At 36.9% G+C, this 22,541-nt stretch overlaps 1 protein-coding gene across 7 annotated transcripts in view; it reads right to left on the bottom strand.

Annotated features, from left to right (window-relative positions):
* Nucleotides 1–5,071: 5,071 nt before the first annotated feature.
* The window catches only part of CACNA2D3 (calcium voltage-gated channel auxiliary subunit alpha2delta 3), a 484,187-nt gene continuing 466,717 nt past the window's right edge, over nucleotides 5,072–22,541 (bottom strand). For all 7 annotated transcript variants that reach the window (XM_027640431.1, XM_027640432.1, XM_027640433.1 and 4 more), the window contains 3 exons: nucleotides 7,189–7,301; nucleotides 6,320–6,402; nucleotides 5,072–5,481 (listed from right to left, as the gene is read on the bottom strand). In XM_027640431.1, the coding sequence (XP_027496232.1) occupies nucleotides 5,389–5,481; nucleotides 6,320–6,402; nucleotides 7,189–7,301 (289 nt within the window). In that variant the 3' untranslated portion in view covers nucleotides 5,072–5,388. The remainder of the gene's footprint in view (nucleotides 5,482–6,319; nucleotides 6,403–7,188; nucleotides 7,302–22,541) is intronic.

The raw sequence follows: 22,541 nt of genomic DNA, 5'->3' as shown, positions 1-22,541 counted from the left end.
TGATCTTACAGGGGCCCTACTAGCTGTCAACTCCTTATAACCTTTCGATAAAAGAATTCAAGTAAGAGATAACCAGGCTCTGTACTACTTGAATGAACTAGAACTCAACTCTTCAAAGTATCTTGAATTTCGCAGCACTGTGACATGACAAACTGGAAATTCAGTCTCAATTCCATTTAATATAACGATAACAAAGGAATTACAATGAATAATGAAAATATCACAGGCAACACAGTTGCTTTCATGCCACTCATTTTGATACCGCATTGATTTTTTTAATACTATTTTGTCAATTTTGTGAGAATTATCTACAAATCTTGGCATAGTCAAGATGCTCCACATGCTGCCAGAAACTGTTAGCAGCAGAGCAGAGAAAAAAATGTGAGCTTTTGACACCTGGTGAGGTGTTAGAGGGTAGAGTGACACAAACAAAATTACCTGGTTATTTCTACCACAAAGATGAACAATCAAATCTGCTACAACTGTTGACAGGGAAATTATCTTAAGGTTTCAGCATCTCATCGCTTGGATGGCTGGATCAATCCACAGCTCAACTGGCTACTCTTAAGTAAGGCACCATCAGACTTAGGAGAAAATAATTGAAAAATGTAGTTACCACCCTTTAATTACCTTTTTATGTTTAATTAAAGGTGCCTTTTTAAAAATTACAGAACTAAAGGAAGCCTCAGTAATTAGATATTTAACATATGCATACATGGGCATGCAATGCTTTCACAGTGAAAGAACATGACTTGTTTACACTCATTTCAGTTTCAACAGGATCTCATTCTGCAAGCAAAGTTTCACATCCTTAAAACTGACCATAAAGCAGCCATCTGGCATTGAACAAATGTTCTGTAAGGGATACATTTGTTTTAAAATATATTGCATACATTTTCTTAATGCTACTTACTGAAGGGTTATACACCTTTGTTTTACCATTTTTAACTTGGATCTAAAGCAACCACAATGCAGAAGTGCCTCTCGTTCCCACTCTAATCCAAGGAAAATCAATGGGTTCTTCCGAGATTAACACTGTGCTTTGAAACTCTTCAAAGCATCTGCTAGTCAGAACTGTGGACTATAATTTGTACTGAAGTGCAAACAATAAAAAACCATTTGCTTAGTTGACCACAGTTACCATGGGAAGAAGGAAAAGAAGACAGGAAGAGTTGGAAACATATCCTTCCATTCAGAGAATCACAAGAATAGACTATGACTTGGTATATCCAAGTTATAACATCCAGTTCCAAAAAGTGTTCTTGGGAAGAAACATAAGACTGACTGTTGAAGAGGACATAAATCCTCCCAAGGAATTATAGCAAGAATATTATTATATTAGAAGAAATATGATCTGAGACTAAGGGCTGAAGGATAAAGAGAGAAGAAAATTGACTTCAGACTGGATTGTGATAAACTCCAGTGAGATATTCTGAGGATGCTGTACATGGGAACCATTTCTCTCTCAGTAGATACATGGGAGCTGGACCTGTCAGAGAGGATACGTTGCTGTACACCAGATAAATAGCAAGTCATCTAAATACATACTAAAATCCTTCAGACCCATGGGGAAGAATTTGAACAAGTAGGAAAAAAGCCCATATTATTGGGAGTATCTTGGGCAGTTCAGGGAAAAGAATAATCAAGTAGGAAAATGAAATAAAAATATTTTCCATGGATGAAAGGTTTTGATGCACTCTTCCACAGAAAACTTTCCAATTTACATTAAACTCACATGAGTTGGAATTTCTCAGGCACAGAAAGTCCCAAGATATAAAAGTCCTTGGAGGCCATAAAAGGCTCAGGAAACACGTGGAAATAACTGGAGTCTTCTAGCCACAAACCTTCCGAGCCAAACCTCTATCTTGCCTTGTGAACCCAAAGGGCTAAACAGACCAGTGCCTTGTTTAGGGGCTCCTGCTATCAGAAAACTGAAACAGTTTCTTGAAGCCATTTAGGCAATGAAACAATTACTGCTGCTTTTAATATCTTCTTGCCCTGGGCAACCACCTGTGTCACTGAGTGTACATATTGCAGAGCTGGCCCTGGCAGCCAAACACAGTGGGTCAGGCAGTCTCAGTGACACAAAAACAATGAGAGGAGATAGCACAGCTGCAGAAACCTGCCCGAGGCTCTCTGGTTTACAGGATTTTAAAGGAGAGTTTGCCGCACTGACAGTTATGGACAGTTTTCCCACACAAAGCCATTAGAAAATGGTGTGTCCTTGGCCAGCCCCGAGCCCCCAGACAGCTTTCACTTTATCAAGATTAAAGGAAGATGAGGCAGCTGGGGCTAATAAGTTGCAAATCAATGCCATTAGCAAAGAGAGTAAAGAAGGAAAAAAGATCCAAGCCCTGCAGAAGCTAAAGCTTTCAGCTCTGCCTCTCCTGCGTACAAACTGATTGTACAGTTTGTCCTGGTTCTTCTCGGATTTGTCCTCAGATTCAGGGAGTTAGAAAATACAGAAGACGTCTGAATTTCCTCTTTATTAAACATGTATGTAGTTTACATATATGCAGCTGTATGTATACATGTTTTGCTTTTGACTACACTGGACTTTGTATCAGACCTTGTATAATAATTTTAGGATTCAAGAGGAGTAGCACCTATGATTAGCGAGGTTATGGAATTTAATTCCACTTTCTATGACCTACCATGGGTATGGACAGCACTGACCCACTTCATGGTACGGTACCTTCACACCTTCTCAGTGTTTCAGAGCTAATGGTGACAAACAGACTGGTAAACTCAGCAGCAGTCAGGAACATTCCTATGCGTTAGCATGGGATCAGCTTTTCTGTAAAACTGTTTCAACCAGCCCTGGGCATGTTTTCAGCCCATGTCAGCAAACTCTGTCCCATAGAACTCCTAATCATCGTTTCTGTGCTCTGACACAGGCTGTTGGCATTCAGCCTCTTCACTTTGGAGAAGTGATTTTACTGGTGCATCCACACACCACTGAGCCAGTTGGCCTCATGTCCATTTCTCCTGAACTACTGGCTTTACCAACCTGGATTCACGCTGCATGAGAAACTTCTAAAGGAATAAACACAAAATTAAAAAGGTATCTTTGTTAGCAGAGAAATGGCAACTCATTAAAATGTTTTTACACTTACTTAGCAACTTATTTGGATTATTCTGTTTCACACAGTAACTTGTTTGTGTACACCAATGCATTCTGCCTTTATAACTGTGTCTTAATGGGTGAAAATGAACTGTCACATTTCCCTGAGCAATATTCATTTACGTACCCATATTTTAATCTCTTTCACAATATTAGTTTAGTCTGTTACATTTTAATCTCCCTTGTCACTCCTTGGCTCCTTTCTAATTTAAAATCTGCCCAATTCTTTCAAAAATTAGCAATTAATTATTATTATGCATTTTCATCTATGTCCTGTAGAAATAAATTTTCTCCTTTAATGCTTTTCCTTTCTTTGTAAGCAATGATGATTTATGCATCAGACAGATGTATACAGAGCTTTTCAATAGCTCTAATGAGAAAGATTTTTATTTCCACTTTCTACTAACAAGGAAAAATCACCTGGATTGTGTGGCTTATAAACATTTCCCCGCTTAAGTAGCATTGCAAAAGAACAAGCATCAGACATACAAAAGCATTATGAGGCTGCAGTGTTGTGCATTCTGCAAACTCAGAGGGAAAATCAGGAACTAAAATACTTTATTTATAAAGTATTGACTTGAGTTTTTGAGAGAATGATGGAGGGTAAGGGGGAACGGAGCTCAGAGAAAAACCAAGCAAAGAATGGCAGGATATCTGTGTGGGTCCAAGTGGAGAAAATGCCTTGAATTCCCAATTAGCTCAGTAAACAGCTTAGCTCATGTCACTAAGACAACAGATTGACTGAATGTCAGCTGGAAAATTATTCCACAGTGAGTGATTTTGAGACCAACAAGCAAGGACAGAGAAGACTGTAGGAAAAAACTCCTAAAAAAAAATAAGGTGAGGAAAAGAAAGTTAAGAGTCCAGACAAAGACCTGTATGGTTTCAGAATCAGAGGAAGTACCAGTGCATTTGAACCCATGAAAGCATTGAAGTGGAAATTTTATTTTACTAGTTCTTCCTCTTACAAGCTGGATAGTATTCCTTAAAACAAAGCCCCTCTCAGTGGCCTTGCTCCCTACTCCCAGCTAAAATCTGCTTAGCGTTTATCTAAGGCTAAAAGCATATTTACTCCCAACCAGGAAACAGCAATCTTCAAGCACCAGATTTAGAACAGTGGCATTTTATTTTGCATTTAATGTATTATATTGTTAGGAGGCCATGTTATTTTTATAGCATTCTACTTCATATAAAACTCCAACAATAAACTGAAAGATTAATATAGTTCAAAGATCAAGATCTTCAGCAAATATATCCACAATAGGGACACTGCTACCAATTGCAAGAGGAATATACTCATCTTTATTTTCTCATTTCCCTTACAAATAAGAATATAAGGCCTAGAATAAAAAAATACTGGTCTTGATCTTTGCACACTGACAGGAAGCCCCAGTGAAAAACAATAGTGAGTTCTGCTGACACAGATGTGTTGTAAGACCAACTTTTTCTGCTTATGAATTTTCTCATAACAAGCTTCTCCAAGCTGACATGACATCTAAAGGGCAGAACTCCAAGAGAACAGTGTCATCCTTTTATATGGGCTATTTTACATATCTTCCCATAAACTGAAACAGGTGAAAAGTACTTACTTTTGCCTTCTGCAACCAAATCAACCCATTTGATCCAAAGCTTGCTCAAGTTAGGGACAAGGCTTAAATAAGGCTTTGGCTCACTTTCTAAATGCAGATAAGATGTTTTATGGCTATTTCCAGAAACCAAACCTTCACTATATTTCAGCATCATGTTACCTTCATACACACACATGTGTTTATTTATTTGTTAATAAAAATCTATTCTGCCTTATTGTAAAAGCTTCATATTTTCTTCTCTGAATCCTTTCAGAAACAGGCTAAAAGCATAATAAAAGATCTTCCATTTATTTTATTTTCTTCCCATCATTCATTATTGGAACATATATATTAGCATACTTAAAATACACTCTGAAACTGTGATTTTAATATACTTTATTGAAAAAATTACACAGTCTGAAATTGTTTTCAATGGGACAAAGCGATGGTCACCTCTATCTACCAAGTCCTTTTTTGATGAATCATGACTACCATATGCCAAATTCACATCTGCATGACTTGCAAAGTAAAAAGATAAATCTTTTTTCAACATATCTTTAGGAATTTATATCACCAACAGTTTAAAATCATGAAATGCTGATGCTCTGACTATATTTCATGTCCTCTATGTTGCACCATTTCCCAGTTCACAGTTTATCCATGGATTAGCATGCCATTTGAACACATCAGTCAATGTCACCTTGAGAAAATTGTCAATAGCAGAGGAAGAAGAACAAGAGAAGGTTTAGCACTAAGGCCTGAGACACCACCACATTCCCTTGCATTTTCCTAAAGAAAAACAAACAAACAAATGAAAATAAATACAAGTCATTACATTCAATTATGATTATTTAACAAACTTCAGAGGCATAAGAACACTGGTGCAAACAACAAACCCCACAAATTAAATACACTCAGGAAGTAGTACAGGTGCACCTTTTGAGTGGAACAAGTGGGGATTGTAGACTGAAAGTGAGCATTCTCAACAAGGATTACAAATTCCCTCCCCACCATATTTTAGGTCTCATTCTACATTCCATTACACTGTCAGAGGCATGAAACAAAGCTACTCCAGAGTAAAAAGGATGTCTATGAACACGTGCTGTACAAGCCACTGTAATCACATCTTGGTCTCTACAAGATCTCCTTGGCATGTACAAAGAGTGTTATGCAGAACACAGAGTAGCAAATACATGTAGCAGAGCAATCACTCTCCCTCCCAAGCAATATTATATGAACATAATGAGTATTGCATGACAGCTGAGCTGCTGCCGCCGGTTACTGAGAGAAACATTAACAGCACAAAGTTCCCAATCATCTCTAATGAGGAATCTTGTGGTCAGTGTTTGAGCCAGAGCAAGTTCTCAGATATTCCTGGCTGCCTGTTTGTGCTCACATCCTACCCCGTTCTCTTACATGATACAAAGCAGTCTGCTAAAGCAGCAAGTCAAGACGTTGAACATGAACACAAAAAACATTTGCAGCACTTCTGTAACTCACTTCTCTTAATACTGAGTGTTCTGGATATTTCCTGACATTTCATTTTGGAAGATAGTTTTCCTATTTACTTTCTTTTTAAAGAAAAGAAACATCTACCAGAGTCCAAAAGAAAGGAAAAGAAACTTACTTCAGGGTGAAATCCATGACAAGATTCTGGGCGTCGTCTTATCTTCTGAGATTTTAAACGTTCACACTTAAGGGATTCATTATGTACAAGGCAGTTAAGGAGAGATGTTCTGAGAACTGCATTGTTATGGGAGTATGTTGAAATGAACATAGTGAAGATCTTTTAGCTCCTTCCTCCCTCTCCATCAAAACCCCAAGGTGATACGTGTGGTTACCACAAGAAAAAGAAAGTAATTCTAGTGCTCTCCTCTCCATAGTTTTGACAGTATCACGTGCACTTACACTGCTAACTTGTCTTTCTGTAAGTGTGCAACAAAAGCACACTGCAGGTTGCTTTTGGCAAATTCCAGCTTATGGCAGAAAACAAATCCTGAAGTACAGAACAGCACAAAATAGGAAGTGGGGCAACTAAAACTCAAGTGATATATTTACTTTGTTACATTGCTATACTTTTGGAAAGCAGGATTCTGAAATATTTTCAATGCTCCAGTTTAACCCTAAAATAAAGAGGTATCTCTATTGCACAGAGTTTTATAAGTTCCAATATCAGGAACTCAACTTTTATAAGGAAACTACATAGTTAAGGCCTAATTTGTAACATGTTCAGTTATCTAAAGATGACTATGACCTTATTCTACCTAAAGATCCACATAATGTGTTTGCTTAATTCATATTGGTCGTTTAAAAAAAATAAAAAGTGAATTCTCATTAAAAAAAAAAGTAAGAACACATTCTTAGTTGGCTTCATTTCAAACAGCCCCAGCACTTTATGGGTGATGATGTCACGCAATGCAAGTTTTACATTATAAGAGATCTTTCAATATTTGCATCTTGAATCTCTTTCTGACAAATTTGTAGAGAAAAGGATATACCTTATTTCTATAGGTGCCATGGTAATTGGTGGGATAGAATCACAGAAGCATTCATTATCTACTACCACCATGAAGAGGTTGCTGCTTGGGATTTGCTGGATAACAAAAGACCTGCAAATTAAAAAGAAAACAAATAATGGTGACATTATCTGCATTTCTGAGCCACAGGTTCTGTTAGGGTTTTCTGAACTTGTCAACACTGCCTGTGATACTGTCACAAGTATCACTGACTTTTTGTTGTATCTCCATACCTTGTAGAAGCAGAAGGCACTGGGCAATGCCCACTCTATTATGTACACCAGCTGTGTATTTATGGTCTGGAATGAAACTGAACCCCAAAAATAAGGAAGGTTCTTCTGCAGCCACGTACTGATAGCTCATGGTCCCAAACTTTAGCCTCTACATTGGTATTAGGGACTTGATGCACTCTGGGTCTCACTTGAAGCAACAGGAACTACTGATCTCAGCTTTTATCTGTCCTCCTGAGAGCCATTGTATTACTGAGCCAACAAAACAGAGACTGAGCCTCAAAATCTTCCTAAGTGGAGAGATTTATTTTAGAATAATGATGACTCTGTGGTACAAATATGGTGATAGCTCAGCACCACATTTGAATTAAGACAAAGTAGGCAACTAAAAAGAAGAGAGAACAATCAAGACATGGCTTATAAGAAGGAAAACACCCAGGGGAGACCAGGGAAGGATCCTGTGGGCACAGAGGATGCCCAGAGTTTCAATGAGCTGAACCCTTAAGCACATACCATAGAGAAAAGGGGCAGAAGGCAGAGCCAAACAGGCACTGTTTGGCATTTTTTTGAAATTCAGGACACAATACAAAGAAAGGGTTCAGATCCAATTCTTGATGAATTTTTAAAATAATCTGTTAGAATTTATATACCATATCAGCAGAGTATCTGCCATATCAAATATCATTGAAATCTGACAATTCCAGGAATAAGGTATTTTTCAACGTGGTTTGCTGGTAAATGTACAGAACATTAAGTGAGGGTTTGAGCACCAAGAAGATGTGGAGAGAAACATATTTTTCCTTAGACATCTTTCTTTAAAATACATATTGTCTTACTAAAATAACTCCCTGCTTTTTCCAAAGATCACAGAAGATGAAATAGTGGAGAGGGCAGGGAATATTCAAACCTACCCTAAGAAAAAAAATATTGGAAAACTTACTATAAAAATCTTGCCAACGGAAAGATTAAACACTTTTCAGTATTTTTTAAACTTACTGAACCTCCATTAAAATTACACTTAGAGTGATCTGCAATATGTTAGCTTTATGTTTATACATGAAATATACATTTATGGCATAATGTAAAAGGCTGAACTTTATAAATGTACCTACCAAACAGCTGGAGCATGTAGCAAGACTGACATCATTGTAATGGAGCATCTGTGGCTTTGTGGATTTGTGTGTGGGAGAAATGGGGCCAATAAAAGGAAAGGAGGGAAAATCTTTAGCAGACAATAACACCAAAATTGTAATGCATGAATTGCTCAAAACAGCTATGAATAAATCAAACACTAAAGGATAGAAAAAACATGATTTTTATTCCCAGAAATTGGCACAATTTGGATTTTGTGCCGTCTGAAATTCATATTTATTAAAACTAGTTCAGAAAAGGACCCCAAGGGCATGAAGTGCTGTAGCAATTAATTTAATGCTAAATGATCAACTTCTCTTTTTGCTAAGAAGGGGGTAATTACTTTTCTGTTTTATCTATGGCAGGTTCAAATCCAAGGCCCTCTGTGAAACCCTTTTTTGCGACCCCCAGCTGAATACTGAAGCCTGTGAAAAGCATGTACCACACAGCCAGGCCTAAAGGTGCCACTTCATGAAAGGTGGGCATATTTCTCATTTCATTTCTTCTTTCACCCACTTCCCTGGGGTGCTGTAAGGCTGTTCAGTACAGACTGCTGCTTCCTCGAAGTTGAGGGAGGGGGGGGGAAATTTCCTATCACTTTACCTAGCTGTGATGAAAAATGAAGCACTTTAACCCAGAAGAAAGAAAGTTTCAACCACAGAACTACAGTGCTGAGTAAATTACTATACAGCTACACTACCAAGTCTAGCAAAATTTTCTGTATCACTTAATTACTACAAGCCTTCATATTTTTTGACTTCTTCATCCATTTGGGGAATGCATTATATGCATGGATTGATGGAAATTATGAATTAAAGGAACTGCAAAGAGCAATATGTTAGGCTAAGTAAAAAAACCCCTTTTCTATTCTAGGAATTATATCATAGGAATTAACTAATTACACTGATTCAGTTTACCAAACAGTGAATATTCTTACAAGTCTACAGTCTGTTTCTCTAGTGCAGATGTTTGTGAAGTGTCTAGCCTTATGGTGACTGCCAGAGAATATAGGACTGCCATAAAGAGCCACAAAACAATGAAATCTTTGGCTCACTGCAGCATTTTTTTTTCCACAGAGCACAATAATTACTAATATCTTGCAAAGCGAAACAACTGGCTTCTCGTCCATCCCACTAGAGGTAAATTAAAAAGAAAATGTTTTCTTCCACAAGCAGGATATGAATGTTTTCTCTTTCACAATTCTCAAATATAATCTTGAAATGAAGTTGCAAAGCCAAGTGTGAGTCCTCACCAGTCATTGACTTGTGAGGCCACAGGCAAAGCATTAACATATCAACAAGTGAAGACAAAGGATTGAAGACCGAGATTGAGTTGAACAAATGAGTAAGGGCAAAAAAATGTCCATTTTATCTTTCTTTTCTATTAATAGCTTGCACAAGCAAATACACTTCTTTCAGCTGCTTTAATTTAGGATCATTTCACAGTCATGAGATGTCCTTACCCTCACCAGATCAATGGCAGAGAAGTTTTTGCCAGTCGTAACCACTGCAGTTGCTGTGTGGCTGTTCAGACAATTCACATGGCACTGCTTCCATGCCCAAGCTGGATAAAGCACACAATCATCCCAGCAGCAGCTCTGCTGTTTGAGCTGGGCCTTCAGTTTCCGTGGTGACATGCATATGCATCTTTAAAATTCATTTTGAACATTCATGCCACTAAGTCTCAGGAACCAAACATTCAGAGAAAACAAAAGGTGCATGAACACAGTCAGACCAAAGCCTTTCAAAGACTGAAACATTCTACCAAAATGTTTCACTCTGCACGCCAAGGTTCAGCTGCAAGGGAGAAAAAACTCCAGCAAGGAGCTTCCATGGCTGCAGTGGGAAATAAAGTTGCTAACAAAGTAATGAAAATGGTATTATGTTTTAGTGAGCTCTGCTGTGAGTCTCCAAAGTTTCCATTACAATAACTATTTCTGAACACCTGCTGGTTTAGGCTGGCATTTGTGTCACTGGCAATATGGAAGCCAAGTCTCAAGGACCGAGTAAGGGGGTTTGCTGAACATTTTGCTGGTTTAACAATCAGAAGAAAGTCTATGTTTATTTGCCTTAATATTATAAAGAATATTGCATGTTTAAAGGCTAAAGCTCTTTTTGTGTTAAGTAGTGTAAATCTTTTGATTTGAATCCTTTTCCTTTACACCACTATCATCACCATCATTTGACAGTGGCTGCACAGAAATAGCCTTGCATATATCTCCAAATATAAACCAGAATAAACTGTTGGGGTTCCTGTTGAAGCACATTGAGTCAATAAGAAGCTTATTAATAATTTCTCCTCCATCTTTCATCCACTGAGGAACTAGTTTGGTTTATTTGATGTGCAGGTTCAGAGGCTTAAAACAGACCTGAAAACAAACTGTTTCTTAACTTTGTGGGGAAGGTGAGGAAGGAAGAAATTTAATACTTGAAAGGGGAAGAGAGAGAAGAATGAAGAAAATCTAGTCATGCCAAACTATTTTGTTAATGAAGAGAAAATAAGAAGTGAGAGTAAATCTGCAAGAAAGTCTGTATTTTGAGTCAGATCATTACTTTTATCATATTACACACACATTATCTGTTTCTTTTTAACCTATTTCTGTATTGGTCCATATAAAAACATCTTTACAAATATCATACAAATTGATCTGGAAAAAAAACCAGCTTCATGTTTTACTTTGAAATAGTAAATATTTGTTCAAAAAGCAATACTGCTCCTTGAAAATTAATATTTCATTGTGGAATGAAATAGGAAGAGACTTGGAATTCAAGTACTGCTGCAACTATAATTCAGTTTGGTAAAGTTGTGCTTATGAAGACATGATAAGAAAGTATGTGTGTCTGGTGGCTAAATGACTCTTCCCACAGAGAGTCAGTTCATTCTAACTCCTTACCACACCCTAGAATTTGGAAATCATCATAACAGGACTGTAGTACAAATGTTGGAGGGCAGTCACACCAGCTGCCTTTATGCACACAACTCAGGTTCCTACATAAGAAGGGTAATCACCTCCAACTCTGGACAGAGCACATGCAGAGACATGGACTACTCAAGGATAATTCAGAGCAGGAGCTTGGCTTCGGTGATCTGAGTCATCCTCTGCAGGAGGGTCCTTCTCTCTAATGGATGAATAGTGATCCTGCAGAGAAATGCATCCTGAGCAGGGTGAAATGATACCTACAGCTAAGTGCAGGCTGCAACACCTGTTCTGAAAGAGCCAGCACTCTACATTCAAATCTGGTTGGTTGGGTTTTTTAAAATTTGAATCTCCTCCTTTTGCTTGTATATATAATTTTTTTAATACAGTTATAATATATATTCTATTGTTATCATAATAACTTCTTCCAAAGATTATGTTTAAAAAAAACCAAACAACAAAAATCTCCCACACCTAATTCCGAAAATGTCAGTTCTTTTTCTTACTGTAAGAGTTACTTTCTCTTGTAAGGATAAATAATTAGAATATACACAGTAGAGGAGTGGGGACTGAGCTGACACTACCCTTGATGCACTACCCTCTCTCCACATTGTGCTTCTTTCTCTTCCTTTCGTCTTCCAATCTCTGAACCTCTGGGATGCCAAAGTATTAGTAAGGCAAGTGGGAGAGGGACAAACCTCTCTGGAATGGAGGCAGATCTTCCAAGGTGGAGGAAAGGACAGGATGACAGGACAAGCAGTGTCCTTTGGGAAAGGGATAGAGGGAAGCAGGTCACTAGCTGCTGCAGGAGGTGGCTTTGTCATGAGGCCTCTGCAGCCTGTCTCCTTAGGGATTTTGGAGCATCTCCCACATTGATACAAACAGGCACAGCAGGAGCAAGGTAGAGCTGTGCCCTTTTTTCTCCCTATCTGTCCAGCTTACTGGCCAACTTGAGGATTACATACTTCTGTAAGTCACATATTTGGTTTGTTAATGCAGATCATTGCTTCACTACAAATACCTCAATCATAAGTTGCAAAATCTATATGTGGCAGGCTTAACATCTTGTCTCTGAAATGCTGTTGGCTTCAATTTTCCTTTCCTAGCATAGCTGGATCGATAACAGGCAAGGTAATTCTAGTTCAGACACGCAAGAGATGTGTCTTGTCCAGCTAAGCAAACCTAACCTTTAAGTTGTTTACTCTCTACTATTTGACTGTAGCATCTGCTATTAAAGGAAATCAATATTCCTTTTAAGCAGCCTAGTCTCTGTATTTCCATGCAGGAGAAGTAATCCATTTCCTTCTCCACTGATGTTAAGTTTTGGACAGAAAATAAACTGAACACAGACCTGAGGTTTCCCTACTAATAAACAGCCACTTACACAGTCCCAGAAACACCCAAGTTTAAGGAAACCTGTTGAATGCAACATATTTTATGGGGTACTGAGGGTGGGCCATGAAACAGTCATATTGGACTGTTCACACCTAGGATCCCAAATACCATCATTTCTTGGTCACTTGCACCAAACTGTTTTCCTTTTCCTGGCTTGCAGACATGCTGCCATTAGCTGGTGGCCAGTGACACTGCTACATGACTTGTTTCAGCAACAAAGAATGGTAATAAACCTCCTGAGAGCATTCAGAAATCTCTAATTTTCAGAACCACATTTCCCTATTTTCTTCAAACAGTTGTAAAGGTTGAAAAGTATTTGAGGGAACAAACTGAATGGTAAGCAGCACGGAAGCCTGAAGACACTTACAGGATAAGACTATGCCTGCAGAATCAAAAACTTTAGAGAAAATATCTTCCCATTATCCTGAAGAATGGAAGATATTTCTTTGTAACTTGAGAAGGATTTGAGCACAGCAACAACATTAAAAGCATTCAATTTGTCTAAAAACAATGCTGTGTGTTTCTTGTTAAAAAATTAATTGTTGTTTTCTCACAGAAATACTTCACTGTTGCACTTTGCTTTAAAACACCCTTGTTCATAAGTAATAATTATTGATTGATATGCTGTATTTTACAATCAATATTCTCTTTTAATTTTACAAAAATACACTGCTGTTATATCTGTGCTCATGACAACAGACACTGTACAGTAGAATATATGGTCATGACAAACACATGGCTTAGGAGGGATTTTAGTCATATAAATATTTAAATAGCTGTTCAGATTCATTCTTAATTCCATGCTCAGGAGCTTTAACAGCCTGATTTAAGGGCAAAAAACCCCCATATGTGTATTTTCCATTTGTTTCTTTAATGACCATAGGAACACTATTACTACTGTTTAAAGTCACAGGTGGACTTACATTCAAATTATGATTAGAATAATAACACATTGTTGTGTTAGCATATGTCACTCCTGCACATACATAGTCATACCAATCAGTTTTAGGTGGCAATAGAAAAGATCTTTTAAATACCAGTTGTTTTGCTTATGCAGATGAATCCCACAAAGAATAGAAGAAATTCACTGTGAGGAGTTTGAACTGAAACAAAGGGAGAATAATATTTTCAAGTTGGCAACCTAAACACATACACAAAGATGTGAAAAAGGAGGTTGAATTTCCATGGTACTCAACTTAAATAGTCCTCACTAAGTGCTCTGGTGCTTGAGCATTGCTGTAAATTCAGCCATTTCCCTCCAGGCCTTGCAGTGTATTTTTTGTGTGCAAACCTCCATTAATGATGTTTGAATAGTTTGGATTAAGATGAGTAGTTACTTTGCGATTACATTTCATATCTGTCAAATTTGATCTTTCCTATTTTTTAGAGAAAGAAAAAAACATACCAGGAGCAGGGTACAGTAAATGGAAAATATTGTGCGCTCTGCACTCAAATATGTTACTCACATAATGTTGGTTGCAAACGTTCAACCCTAATGGTCTGGAACAAACTTTAAGCATTCAGCTGAAGTGCAGATATCCACTTTGCTATTTCCCAACTCCTATCATGTGCTTTCCAGGCTGCTGGCCACATTTCTAACCCACATTTCTCTCACTTATCATATTTTTTAAATGAATGAATGAAATGTTTATATCACAGTCAAGTTGCGCTACTTGTTTTCTGTGGTTTTTTTTCCAAATAAATGATGATAGAGAATGGAATATCTTTAATGCAATTTATAAAAATAACATATATGCCAATAATAACATTTCTGAGAGCTGGAGCAGTGCATAAAAAAATCAGCTAGTGGTTCTCTCATATAAAAAGAGGCAGATAAACTTCCAGCCTCAGGCCTGTAATCTGACCCCGACCTCATGCTAGCAAAATAGAGCCTGACTGACTGTAGCACAACTTGATGTCAGTACAAACATACTCAGAGCAAAGTTTAGAACCAAGGATTTAAATGAGTGATGCCATCCTCACTGTTCCTGTGTGTGCTGAATGTTTGTGGGTTTTCAGGCAGGAAACCCCAGAAGTGCGGATCCTCTTTCAGTCAGGGGATGCTTTCTCCAATAACTGATGTTCAAATATGAGTATGCATAACAGAAATGCTACAAGCACTCAAAAATTTTGAGTGTACAGCCTTTAGGGTGACAAAAGTTACTCTGTGTAATGAGGACAGTGGTCATAACCTTTTCAGCCCAGCTGCTGTCCCGTATGAGGGTGTAAGACAATGGAAAGCTTCAGATCTCTAGGTTTAAAATGGACTGCAAAATTTTTACAAAGAAAGCAAGCCCAGAAATCCCACAAACTTTAAACATTCACACCCCTGAACAAACCTGAGCTGAATATTACATAAGTGGGTGTCCACAGGCAGAGAGGTTACCTGATTCTAAGCTCACAATGAACAACAGAGGAGACACAGTAATTGGAACAAAGCAAATCGTATCAGAGGTCTCTAAAACGTTGGAATTAGCTTTTTTGCAGTGACATGGCTTAACAGGACAACAACAGAGAGGTCAGAGAAGTTAACCAGGCTGGAAAATGCAGTTCTACTACAGCATGTTAGCAAAAATGGGTTTTTAGCAGAGTTTTGCAGCCCTACTTAAGTAACTGCGGTTTGTATCGAGAGACATCTCAGATTATGTTTTTAAAATACTGTATGATTTCTAAGCTAGGTCCTAAATATAACTTAAAGATTAAAAAGCCAGTTGGTATACTCTGGTTTATGAAGGCTCACAAATATCATATGACATTGTGAAAGTAAATTTTGAATTGCCTGAATTGGTAACTACTCTTTTCCACAGCTTTAGGTCTAGTCTAATCTACAATATGACCGTAGCCAAGAGCTACACAACAGAAACTGAAATATAAAAAGCAGAATTCACATTACAGTGGAATAAATCTTAGAACTAAACTGCTCACTGAATGTGCCCACAGTGTATTTTGCAAAGGGGCTGTTCATTTATCGCTGTAAATATAAACTTTAGCAATGATTCAGAAGGCCACATCTGAAAGAATTAAGTACAATACATGCTATCTTCTCCGTATCCAGGTAAAACTCGATATTATTTCATGTAATATACAAGTGCTCCTTGCATGGCTCTCAAATCTTAAGATTCATGTTGTTTTTCTAAGTTAAAGGCTTTTAAATATCCATTAAGCCCTCTTAAACCCTTTATAAAGAGAAGTGCTACACGTGCAGATGTCTTTGCCATGTTTGCATTGTTTTTATTGGAGTATAATATAATATGAATACATTATAAAATAAAATTAATGTGCTATAGTATTAGCTATCCTTCACAAGTGTGCCTGGTTTTAAAAATTCATTGCATTGTTTCTCAATTCTAATAATTTTTCCTATTCCAAGCCATTTTTAATAAATATAATATATATTACTGATTAGTTCTATATATTTTGGCATTCATACAACTTTTTAAATCCCCTTTCATTACAAAGCATCCTTTCATTGTGTCAGATACTATCTATCATTTGGTTAATAATTATTAATGCTTGTAAAAAAACTAAAATTCAGTTAAATTTTAAGTATTCATATTTTATAGGAGTACTGAGTTTAAGTATGAACAGGGGTGGAGATCACCACCTTTCCATACAGAGGTTGCATTTATAAACTTCTCAAGCAAATCAGCTCTAGTGTCGTTTGGAAGACGTAAGTAGGGAAGTGGGGAGTTAGGAGAGGTCTCATCCTACTTGTTAGAAAAAAACCTACAGCAAAAATTTCAGACAACATTAACAGACTGAATTTCCAGGAAGCCAACCCGTGGATCTCCAAGCTTTTACAGTACTTACACGACCAGTGCTATGAAGCCTCTCAAAGAAAAAGTTGCACATATCTGCATGAAAAGACCACTTTTTCCTCATCTTTCTCTTCCTTCTATAGAGTCCCCCTCTCATTCAATATATTTCCTGCCATTACAAATATCCTTTTAGACAGGTTACTATAGTTAGAACTTTTTTACATTACATATACTTTTTCTCCTTTGATCCACAGTGATTCTTTCATTCTCTAAAATTTTTGTGATGATTAAAATGCCAAGCAAATCAAGAAAGAGAAACTGAGTACAGATTTACACAGTTTTTGTCAACTAAACAAACAAACTCCATGTTTTTGATTTTTGGGGGAACACCCTCACACGTAGAAACTGAGATAACAATTAAAGACTATTCTGAGGATAGGGTGGCATTCTATGTATAAAAAACTAAAATACTCCTGAATTCAACAAGCATAATAAAAAAGTTCTGAAACAAAACAAAACAAAAAAAGGAATATTGAAAATCTTTGTCTACTTAAAAACAAAAATCCCAAGACAGTAAAAATCCCCCATCCTTGAAAACTGCCCAAAGGATTGTTAAACTAATGACTGGCAGGCAAAGACCTGCCTGGTAGCTTAGATATGTCATGCTCTATTATTTTATATACCTTTTTTCTTAAATGAAAATAGTAATTTACAGTGTTTCCTGAACTGGTCATTCAAAATATACATTATCAAAGGGTAGAGTTAAATTGCCCATACAGTGACTTTAAATTGCACCTGCATGACAAACATTATAATCACTGTTGCCTTTGAAGTGAAGAGAAAGTTACTCAGCCTGCAAGTGGAGATGTGTGGGTAACGCACAATATAAAATTTTAAGCTAAGTATAAAGACCTTTAATAAACAATTCTAGCAGTTTAAATTGTATAATTTGATACTTTTTACAAGGAAAGAACAGGGAAAAAAGTATTTTTAGGTCTTCTAGAGCTTTGGGGTTTTGGCTAGGATAAGTTTCTACAAATACTGCTGTTGCCTCAAATTTAAAGACTTTTTAACATTCATAAGTGTTCTGCAAGTCTGGAAGATCTGATTTTCAAAAAAGAAGTGCAAGACAATTCTATATATTTAGCTTGTGGTTCTTGAGATTTCACTGATTAACCACTGAGGTACGCAAAATACAGAGTTTCCCTTGAAGATATTCCTTGACTTTCATGCACATCTAAACAATCTCTCTGAAATTCAATGTTGTAAAGATCACCCACGAGCAGTTTGTCTACAGCACACCTGTGACTCGACACGGGCACAGGTCAAAACCATTCATGTGCATGTTATCACACAGGTACTTGGCACAGCTGCTGAAAAAGCAAGAATGCAGAAACACACAGGCTGAACAAAGCCTGGTGAAATATAGAGAACCCTTTCTTCACAGTCATGAAAGATGGATACAGTAAAAGGAACACAGCCCAAAATGTCTTTTAGAAGACTAACTATAAATTAGTGCCCTAACAACTCCAGGACATACAAAGGGACATTCTGATGCACACAGATAGAGCTCTGAATGTGAAGAAATTGGTCCTTGATGCTTTGGTTGTTTTATGTGGCAAGATGATTTGTTTAGAAGTAAACTAACTACATCTGAAAAGGCAAATGATAATTTATTTCATGGTAAATTGAACTGGTTATTTATTTACACATTTTAAACATGATCAAGTACAGCAGTTTGGCAAGCTTCGACTGAGAGAGCAATGTAGAAATATTTTAGCAAATGGTGGTATGTCTCAAGATTAAGTGGTTTTTAAAAACCATTACCACTTTAATGTCTGCAGATTGCACTATTCCTGACGCTAATATACTCATGCCCTGAACAATCTGAATCTAATTCGTGTTGTTATTTATCTGTTACTGCCAAATCTGCTCACTTAGTGGACAAGTCTGAAATTTGCCAGTATAAATACACATAAAGGGTTGAGTGTCACCCTGAACTACAGTTCCATTCCCGTTTACCTCTTTTATTGACAGTAAACAGCATTCAATGTCCAGTCTGTAACAAAGTAAGAGAAGTAATTTGGTTTATTGATGATTTTCCTTGTTAAATAAATGTCTGCTTACTAACACCCCAATGGGCCAAAGACATAATATATGGGACAGTGTTTATTCAAATAAGTAGTTCCTATCCATTTTAACAGGCAATTTACCTGTGATAGCCAACAAAGTAAACACATTCATCTTGCATAATTAAAACACACATAAATCTTTCCCAGGGTTAGGATGATTGTAGCCACATACTTCCCTGTTTCCCTTGTGAGAATATGTCTTTCTCATATTTATTTTTCTCTTTATTTTGTGTCCCGAGATTGTGCACAAAGAATCAACTGGAAACAAAGCAGTTTCTTGGGGGTTTCTGTATTGACCTTGTGGACCCGTGAGTGCTGCAATTAAAAGAGAAGGGGGCTTTGCTCCCTGGGTCATTGGAAGTAAGGCCAGATTTTTGATCTTCATCCAAGTCCAGTATGTCATCACACATGAACAGGAGAGGTTAAAAGGGCAAATTTTTAAGCATTTGACTGTGCAACTGCTGCATGGTCTGTATACCCACAGTTTTTACAGTGAACACACATATGTGTCAATTATGCACTCAACTGGTTCCTTGCACCTTTGAAATTTTAATATATATACGTAGAGTATAAGTAGTCAGATAAGTAAGTTGCTGATGTACAGAAGATCTACAGGCAGCCAGAGTTATAGCTGAAATTAATAGTATTTTCCTAAGTGAAGTTTAATGAAAAAATTTGAATTTTCAGACATAAATAAGATTTGCAAATAGACAAAACCTTTTTTGTTTGTTCTACAAACGAGAGGATAAAGTAAAAGATCATCTAAATTTTTCCAGTCAAATATCATAACAACCATCATCCCTTCTAATTTATAACAACAACTCTGACTTTCTAAGATGGTTTCCTTAGACAATTTTAGTGCAATTACAATTTGCAACGATGAGGTCACCAGAAGGCAAAAACTGGTAATGTAACCAGTGAGCATTGCTGAGGAACTTTAGTTGACACACTTACATTTAAAATTGGCTGTCATGTTGGGGTAATACCTCATAAAACGACAAGCAGCACTGAGATGCTTATTTAGCCTAAGACTTCAAACTTCATGTTTAATCCAAACCACATCTCTGAGCAGCACACCACCTTTAAAGCCCAAACTAAGTGCATTGGTGTAACTCTGACTCCACAGAGTGTCAGCTGACATTGATAAAGAAAAAGATACTTCTCTTTACGAATTCACTATTTCTAACATTGAAGCTGTGATACGACATTCAATAGTCTATCCTATGAGTTTGCAGAAATAATGGGGTTTAGTTTTTTAATATTTTTTTGTTATAACGTGGAATAGCTTACTGGAAAATATGAAAGCATTTCAGATTTTTTAAAAAAACCAGTTTTTCTCTCTTGTTGACAGTGCTTAGAAAATGTGGGTTGACTTGGTTTTCGTTGCTGTTTAAATAACAGATTAATTTAATAATCATTGGGATATTGAATAACAACAAATTATGGGGTGGGGCAGCCAAACCCTGACCCTAATGACATTCTTACGTTAATTCTTATTTTCTTTCAGGCTCCTACTTTCTTAATAAAACCTATATTTTTGAAAATCATTTTTAAACATTGCTATTTATCCCAAAGTAGCATTTATTTTTTGCTAGTAAGAGATAAGTTTCCATATAGAGAACGCATTTTATATGTCTGTGTATATTTAGTGCCTGACTTGAAGCCTGCTTAAGTGTACAGGTGCTAAAGTTCTCAGAGGTGACTGAAAAGGTGAGACACTTATTAACAAAGTAATTAGCATGTAGCCCTTTCTACTGTATCATTTATTTGAGGACTCTTTGATTTAAATCCAAGCACCTATGATTAAATTTATGATTGGAAGCGTTTATAAGAGAGTTTTCATTACTGTAGCTGGTAAGTGTTTACTTTGGCAACTGAGGTGCAGAGTATTTCTATAAGATCAGTAACAGCTCACCCAGGACTGAATAAAACTGAGCCTTGGACTCCCACTACGTGACCTTGCTGGCAAAACCACAGTATTTGTGCACCAAAATGCCTTATCTAAGTAACAGGATATGGTTTCAAGTAATATCAGTCATCATTTTTACTTCTGCTAAAAGACTGCTTTTAGTCTCCTTTTTTGGACAAGGGCTCTGTGCTATTGCCTGATGTTGTAGGAACAAAAGCCAGTGACTTGAGTAACTTTTGACACAACTTACTTGAAGCAGAGCACTTGCACAACTTTTGTTTGCAAACCTGTTCACAATACACTGACTTTCCTAGTGCCTTTCAAATAGGTTTTCAATATTCCAAGGGGTGTATAATTAGCTAAATATTTACAAGTATCTTTTTCTATTTGTAATAAATATTTGCAATTATATATCACAGTTTAATCAATAATGAGATCCAAGGAGGACACAGAAAATAATCCCACTGACTCAAAGGGATCTGAATCAGAGCCTGGTATGCAACAGATGCTGCACAGATTAACTGGACATGGTGTCAGTGCCAGACTTGTTGTATATACGACTGAACCTAAATTCTGACTGATTGAGCCCATCATTCTTAAATTACAAATATTAAGCAATACACTTGCTTGTAAAAATATTTATTGGTACTAAAGCCATGAAACGGAAAACTGGGTCAGAAGATGTAGGTCTACAAAGGACTTTGGGTCAAATTCCTGAGCTGTTCTGCGGGAAAACGTCCTGGGTTGTAACAAAAATATTTGGAATCCAGTGTAGTCTGCAATCTTAGATGCAATTTGTAGATTGTTAATGACAGTGGGTAAATGGTATAACGAACAATTTTCCCATGAGAATCTAATAGTTCTTCTGGATTATTTCTTTAGGTTTTGCCATTACTTGTGGAGAGAAGTAATGGGTGCCTTGAGATCAGTTTGTAACTTACAGGGTTTTCTTTTATTTTTTTTTCCACTGTGGAACACAAAATGTTTTTCTACGAAAAAGATCTTAGTGCATTATTTTTGAAATACTATAATTTTCACTAAACTCAGTTTCCAACTTGGTGCTTTCCAAGTATTGCAGAATTGTATTATTTTTGAAACTTGTTCTTTGACCTGAAGTTACCTAAGAACACAGACTAAAATCTGCACTCCTTTGAGAAAACCTAGTCCTGTTAAATTAATCTTCTTTCCATAGAATCATGTCTGTTTGCCATATTTAAACAGAATCACAGAATGGTTTGGATTTGAAGGGACCTTAAAGACCATCCAATTCCAACCCCCCTGTCACGGGCAGGGACACCTTCCACTAGACCAGATTGCTCAAAACTCCATCCAACCTGGCCTTGAACACCTCAAGGGATGCATGATAATTTGTTGCACAACTTCTCAGTAATCTCGTGTTAAATTAACACAAATTAAGGCAGTTTAAATTCTACAATGCTGGCACAAAGCACTCATAGCAGTGTAACCTACATTGTATTTGATATGTCAAGTGGAAAAAGCATGGTTTGATTTTGTTGAATTTGTACTTTTCAGCCAGTGGGACCTATTGTTATGCTTAAAGGGCTCCCGAGCATCAATTTACAAAGCACTCTCATACTTCTATCCCACAAAGCCATATAAAACCAATTATTCATACTAGACATTAACAATGTTCTTATACTTAAAAGTTGGTCAGTAGCAAATCAAAAGTCAATATTAGCACTCAAAATTTATCTCCAGTGTACTTACTCCTATTTCCTGTTTTAAAATATTGAAAATATCAAGGAGAAAAATAGGACTAAGTCCAGAAGCACACCTATTGACTTCAAAGTGACAGAGTTTTCACCTTTATTTGCTAATTGCATATTGATTTAGCCTGGAG

This window comes from Corapipo altera, unplaced genomic scaffold, assembly GCF_003945725.1.
Source record: "Corapipo altera isolate COAL_440 unplaced genomic scaffold, ASM394572v1 55, whole genome shotgun sequence".
NCBI lineage: Eukaryota > Metazoa > Chordata > Aves > Passeriformes > Pipridae > Corapipo > Corapipo altera.
This window is presented reverse-complemented; position numbering and strand designations above follow the sequence as displayed.